This window comes from Vombatus ursinus, unplaced genomic scaffold, assembly GCF_900497805.2.
Source record: "Vombatus ursinus unplaced genomic scaffold, bare-nosed wombat genome assembly UNPS02014830.1, whole genome shotgun sequence".
Classification (NCBI taxonomy): Eukaryota; Metazoa; Chordata; class Mammalia; order Diprotodontia; family Vombatidae; genus Vombatus; species Vombatus ursinus.
In genome coordinates, this window is record NW_020954608.1 from 36364891 (window position 1) to 36372159 (window position 7269).

General features: G+C 38.3%; 1 protein-coding gene across 2 annotated transcripts in view; it reads left to right on the top strand.

The window, feature by feature from the left end:
- SFMBT2 (Scm like with four mbt domains 2) overlaps window positions 1–7269 on the top strand; it is a 300526-nt gene that overhangs the window by 58281 nt on the left and 234976 nt on the right. For both annotated transcript variants that reach the window (XM_027838774.1, XM_027838773.1), the window contains exons 3-4: window positions 1922–2016; window positions 5513–5753. In XM_027838774.1, coding sequence (XP_027694575.1) covers window positions 1922–2016; window positions 5513–5753 — 336 coding nt within the window. The remainder of the gene's footprint in view (window positions 1–1921; window positions 2017–5512; window positions 5754–7269) is intronic.

A 7269-nucleotide genomic window follows, 5' to 3' on the forward strand; every position in this document is an offset into this window, starting at 1 on the left:
TGGATAATTTCAATTACATTACATTAAAAAGTTTTTGTGTAAATGAAACAAATGTTACCAAGATCAGAAGGAAAGCAGAAAATTGGGGAAAAAATTTATAGACAATTTGCAGAGGCTTTTTTGAAGGGATCATGAGATCTTGGATCCAGGGCTGAAAGGGACCCTCTTCAGGGGACATCTAGTCAGTCTCTTTATTTTGCAGGAGAGCCAAGAGAGGGTAAATGACTTTTTGCTCAAGGTCTTCTAGGAAGCATGTTAGTTAGAACCCTAGAACTGAAAGAGATGTCAGAGTCCATCTAATCCAACCCTCTTATTTTACAGATGAGGTCATTGAGGCCCCAGGAGATTGAGTGATTTATCTCCCGTCTCAAATAGGCAGTAAATGTCAGAGGCAGGATTTGAATCCGTCCTAGAGAATCAGTGCTCTTCTATTCTGCTTCACCCCGTAAGCCAGTTGAGAGTGATCTTGGTCACCTTTTGCTTATTCCCTTTGATTCACATTTGGGTATTTTTTCAAAGTGGTAGGTACAGGGAGGCTTAAATTCTCACTTCTGCTGTATCCATCTGTCCTATGAAAACAATAATATTCATTGAGCTTATCAAGCTGAATGACCACGAAGATGATTTCATAAAACATTTCATGTTTGTTGCAAAAAAAAATATTAAGTTGTTGGTGTTTAATCACATTTAAGCGCCCTACTATGTGCCAGTCACTGTGCTTAGGTATTGGGGATACAAAATTTTAAAAAAAGCCACCAACAACTCTGCCCCCTGCCCAAAAAAAAACCCAAAACAACAACCGATCCTTAACCCTCGGGGAATTTACATGCTAGCATAGGGAGACAACCCACACATGTAAGAAGATCCAAGAGAGCTGCAACCTGTAATAAATTGAGAAAATTCCTGGAAATGAAAGAATTCTAGATGTATGTCATAGGTAATTTCTTAATGAATTTTGTAGGTAGATTTTATAGTAAGTTTGTTAGCAGTGACAACATGAGATCAAAATTCTGTCAAGGATGAAAGATTATAATAGATGGTTTCAGGCTCAGCGCCATTTTGTATATTTGTGTTTCCTATTTTCATATTTTTGGATAGTTAACTCCCCCTCTTTAGACTGTTGGGTCTTTTGTTGGGACTTTTTTCTTGTGAGAATGGCATCATTGTATAGTATTAAAAACAGTGGAATGGGGGTATTGGAACCTTCAGATATGGTGCTGATCCTGCCACCAGTTAACCAGTGTAATTAATCTTCATTTAGTCCAATTCATTGTTTGTCTATGGTAGGCCTTCAATAAATATTCATTGAACAAAATGACTATAATCTCTGTTATAGTTTCCTTGTCCATAAAATGAAGATTTTTAATCACTCTAAGAAAGCTCATTCTATTTGCAATACTCTGCAAAGAACCCGATATACTACTGAGCACATAGTAGATTCAGTAAATATGTAAAGTAAGAGGAATGAATAAAAATGTCAGAGTGCTCCTGTGTGGAGAGAGAGACTTCTTATTGCTTCCTTGATTCCCGTGGTCATTCCTTTGAAGTCTGATGTAGCTACATTTGATAACTACAAACCAGTGCACTAAAGCTCAGCAAAGATGTCAGTGAAATACTGGAGAGCAACTTGTTTGTTTTTAGAAAGCTTGTTAAAACCTTGACTCTAATAGGACCTCCAAGTGGAATTTCTTCATGGCTTCATTTCCCCAGCAGTCGTCTTGATAACCAGCAAACCAAAACCACGTGCACAATCCAACAAAATCCCTTTAAGCCAGTGCATCAGTTTTTCTTGCATGAAAGATTTTTCTAGTCTGACCGAAATGCTCTTGCCTTTACTTATTTCACTATGGAATTAATATTTTTATGTTTTTCAGGGCATTTGATTTTGATTTAAATTTTGTCTCATTTTGTTTTTGAACAGATGAAGGTTCGAGCATGGAAGATCCTGACTTTAATTGGGGTGAATATTTGGAAGAAACAGGTGCAGTTGCTGCCCCTCATACATCATTCAAACATGTATGTAAAACAATCTTTCTTTTTCTTTTTCTTTTTTCTTCTTGCTTTGCATTTAGATGGTTAACGGCAAGTTTAGAAATAGATGCTAAACAATGACTAAGAAGCAAATAGACATTGAAAAGTAAAGTGTGGAAGGAAACTCAGCTGTTTGTTGTTTGTTTTGAGAAGTAGAACTGACAAGTAAATGTGAGGGATCTGGTTTTACCTTCAAAGGATCTATGATAGAGAATTCTCTTGTCCTTAAAAATAATATCATCTTTATTGCCATCAAGTAATACAGATTTAAACATACCAGTCTAGACTGTAAACTTGCTTAGTGTTTTTCTTTTCAGACATCATAGAACCTAAGTGCATAGTTTAGCAATGGTGGGCACTCACTCAGTGTATGTTGACCGACTGCAGATGGTGGTGTGCTGGGTGTTGTGCAAAACAAATTAGACAAATGTTGTCCCTGCTCTCGAGGGGGCCTGAGGCAGGTACCGTCAATATGGACAAACAGAAAGTCTGCAAACTGAATGAGTAGTTCCAGGGATGGTCTGTTAAAACAACCAATTAGACAAGGTATTTGTTCAGTGTTATTTTATACACCCTTACTTGTGTACAAAAGTGTTCTCTTATGTGAATATACAGAACTTTGGGTCAGGTAGAAGGCAATGACGGACTTTTGGTTTAAAAACGTTTTATCGATGCTTTTTGTTTTTTACATCACAGTTATTTCTGAATACTCCTCATCCCTTGTACAAAGAATAAGCATTATAAGTAAAATTCTGCAGCTGAGGGGCCCTAGCCTCCTTACTGAAAGGAGGAAGGTGGGTTTCCTGTTTCCTGGGACCAAGACCGATCATTACAATAGGGGAGTCTCATCATTGTTTTTAGCCGTCTTTTGGTTTCTGTTGTCACTTTATATATTGTTCTCTGAATTCTGCTCACTTGTCTGCATCGACTTACATAAATCCTCCCATACTTCTCCAATTTTCTAACATTTACCTTTTTATTATAGTTCTTAGATTATAAATTCTTTGAGGGCAGGGACCCTCTTTTGCCTTTTTGTGTCCCTAGTGCTAAGCACAGTGTCTGGCACTCAGTAGGTGCTTAATGAATGTTTATTGATTGGTTGATTATGGTACAATTGAATTAATTTGAATTAATCTGCCACAGTTTATTCTGCCATTCCCCACTTGTTGGGTACCTGCTTGACTTCTAGTTTTTGGCTCCTCCTAAAAATGCTGCTGTGCTATATACACATATGTGGGACCTTTTTTTATTTTTTTTTCTTACTGACCTCTTTGGGGATATAGCCAGTGTTGGGATATTTGGGTCAAAGGGTATGAACAGTTTAGTTACTTTTCTTGCAAAGTTCCAAATCGTTTTCCAGAGTAGTCGCATAGATGAATCTACGACTGCACCAGCAATGTGTTAGAGTGCCTGTCTCTTTGAAGTTCCCAAAACATTAACTGTTTTTGCCTTTTGTCATCTTTTGCCAGTTTGTGAGGGTGTGAGGCAAAACCTCAGAGTGGTTTTGATTTGCATTTGTCCTAATACTAATGTGAAGCCTTTAAAAATATGGTTCTTGATGGTTTACAGTTCCTTTGAAAACTGTTCATGTCCTTTGACTACTTGTTGGGAGACGTTTGAAACAAAGCCTGTAGATTGGATTTAAAGAATTTTGTGTGGTTCATTTTAAAGACCAGGGTTTATTGGTTCTTCCAACTAGTGGGGAAGGTAGTTGGGTGGTTTGGGGTTATAGAGTCACTTTTTCTTGAGTATGTAAGAAATCTCATGTGATGACTTTGAAATGGAAAGCTTTATTGTTTCTGGGTTACTCTTTCCTGTTGTCTTTTCCATTTCTGTATACTTGTGCCTATTCCTTCCATCAGGGTGTTTACTTTTAGTCTGAATATATTTGTTAATATTTTCCAACTTGGGATCCTAGTAGCTTTTAACTTTAAGCATAGTGGCTGAGGTTCAGCAGTCAAAGCAGGAGATTCTTGTGTGGTTAGAAGTACTTAGTTATAAGTCACTATGAATTTACATAAAATTTGTTGAATCTGAGCCAAAGAAAACAGTTCTTATCATTAATATTGTTTCTCCACAGAGTACAGATGACATATTCACCAGTGGACAAGCATCCAAAGAAAGCACAATCCTTTTCTTAATTGGATTATTACTAAAATAAGGAAATTGTATTTAGCAGCATTATAGAGGAAGTTAAGCTTTCAGGATATGTGCTTTTAACTACAAACTTATAACTGTAAACATTGCTTTGTAGGAAGTAGGAATTTGTCTGAGGAACACATTTTTTCTGGAGTGACTTTCCCACGTGTTCAGGGCAAAAATTGATCTGAGCATCGTGTACTGAAATGAGGATACTGCCTTATAATTTTCCTCCTTTAGTGCTTGTGCTGAATCACCCAGCTTAGCAGCTGTATTGGAAGTGGGATATTCCACTATGAAGGTGGATGCAAAGTTCCCTTTATTCAAACTTTTTACTTCCATCTTCTCTAATGTGAAGGATTCTTTTACCTCCACCTTTAAGGGATGGACCTTTAGTGCTTAAGAATGACTAGCCACTCGTGAAACCTCAGAGCGTTAAGAATTAGGCATGGCCTGACAGTGCTAAAAGAGCCAAGTCTCAGAACTGCTTTTCTTAGATGTTTTTCATACCTGCATGCAGAAGGAAAGAACCAAGCTTTTATTACACACCTACCATGTGCCATGCATGCACCTTACAGATATTTAATTTGATCCTCATTAGAACCCAGGGACAGATAGGTGCTACTATTATCCCCATTTTACAGATGAGGAAACTGAGGCAGAGGTTAAATGACTTGCCCAGGATCACACAGCTGCAGGCTTATAATTTTTCCACTGTGCCATCAGTATGTGGTATAATCAGTTATACTTCTATACTTCAGTGATCCATGATTTCATTGGTGTGGGTGTGGTGTTCACTGACACGAATCACAGCCTTCTCTGTGCTTTGATAGATAGTTTTGATTCATTGCTGTACTTGAGAAAATTAAATCAGCCCATAGTTCAGTTGGAAATGTCCTGGCATTACCTTTCAGGCCATGGATGTTTATATTTTACTAGATTGTGAGCTTCTTGAGGGCAGAGAACGTTGCTTCTTCCTTGCGTTCTCCATAGAACAAACATAGTGGTTTCCACATAGGTGTTCGTGCATTTGTTGGATGCTGATGTGTTTTGACGCATCATCGATGAGACATTGTGAAATTTAGACCAAGCTTGGTGTGGTTTTTTGGGTTAGCAAACATGTTGGTAGATTGCTGGGTTTAAAAACATCTGTCCGCTGAGGTTTTAGAATAATAATAGTAATTTTATGCATTATTTCGAACAACAGTTCCCTTACTTATTTGTTTAATCAGGGCACAATTGGGTTGGCCTTTGCATTATTATCGATCCATATTAGCTATGTAAATCACCTCTCCCTACGTTGCATGTTACAATCATTGCAATGTGTTTCTGATTCTGTAAGGTGGAAATCAGCCTTCAGAGCAGCTTCCAGCCTGGGATGAAGCTAGAAGTAGCTAACAAGAACAATCCAGACACATATTGGGTGGCTACCATCATAACCACATGTGGACAGCTCCTGCTGCTGCGTTACTGTGGCTACGGAGAGGATCGAAAGGCCGATTTCTGGTGTGATGTGATGACGGCTGATCTTCATCCAGTGGGATGGTGTACTCAGAACAACAAGGTGTTGATGCCACCAGATGGTAAGTTCTACTCATCTGTTGTCCATTTTGAAGACTTTCTTGCTTCTTTATCCTCATGTTTGTAGTTGCCACAGGAGTGGAAAGGAAATCATTGATATTGAATTGGAACCCTAAAAAACTGTTAATAGTAAAACACCTCTGTAATATTTTTTGGAGCTAGTCCTTTATTTTATTATCTGAAGAGTCGGGTTGGGTTTTTTTTGTCTTTTGTTTTGTTTTAACAGGGGCAGGGGGTAGACATAGAATCCATTTCTAGATGTCAGAGTCTGATCTGACAGCTTTGTCATCCATGGCCTTTAACAGATGAAGGTGTTTGAGCACAAAGCTCAATTTTTTTTTTTGATGGGGGTGAGGGGAAAGAAAGCTGAAAGGGAGATGCCAAAGAGAGTCTGGTTTTCTCTTTGGTGATTGATGACATCATTTTTTCTTTTACTTTGGGTAGCTGACATTTTGAACACTACCGTTGAGCATCTTAAATAGCCTTCCTCTAATAAACTTTAATCTACCTGGTTGTCAAGAGACGGTCGTAGTGTGAAACATTGAGAAAACCAAACAGATGTGGAAAAATTACATCATTCTCAAGGGAGCTTGTGAAATTTCTATCCCTAAGGTCACTTTAAATCTGGATTAGGCCAAATGCTACAAGTAGAATTTAGGAAATTGATCTCTTTTGCTGTTGAAGTGAGAAAGCTTCTGCCTCAGATCTCATGATTTTGGAGCCACATTCTACATCTGTGCTTTCTGTACAGCAGATTCAGCTGTATTGAAAATACTGGATGCAGACCCTGTACTTATTTAATGTAGGACTTACCTTCAAAATGTAAGAGTGTTTTAGATTAACCTGTTGGTGTTAAGAAGTTGTGATGTTTTAAAGTTAAATGGCAAATTAGCTTTACACAATGTGTTGTAAATCACTTTAGTTTTCTAAGTCATGAAACTTACTGGTCTTTTAAGATCCCTGATCCATTGGAAGGAAGGCTTTTTTCTTTTTTTTTTTTTTGGTGGGGTTGGTTTTTATTGGGCTATTTATGCTTTCTTGCCTGGTCCTTCTTGTGGTAGTTCAGTACACTGATGAAAGAGCAGGCTTAGGTTGGGGTTACAGTACATTACTGTGCACACAGCTGGTTTGCATGAAGATCAACTCCATGACCTTGACCTCTGTGACAGCATGTTCTGACCAACTGAGCTGCAGAAACCCAGAACATTTCATCTTCTAAAGAAGATTAAAGCAACATTGACACAGCAACAATAAAGGCTTTTTCAGGAAAATAAACTTTGAACTGAAGTTGGTGACCTATGTCTGCAGCCCCTGCTACTGGGGAGATGGAGGCTGGTGAATTGTTTGAGTTTGGGAGGTCTGAGTTACAGTAGGGCTATAATCAGGTGGGTACCCTCACTAAGTTTGGCATTAATATGGTTCTCCCTCCCCACTATCAGAAAGGGGGTAAAGAAGGACACACACACACACACACACACACACACACACACACACACACACACACACACACACACACAC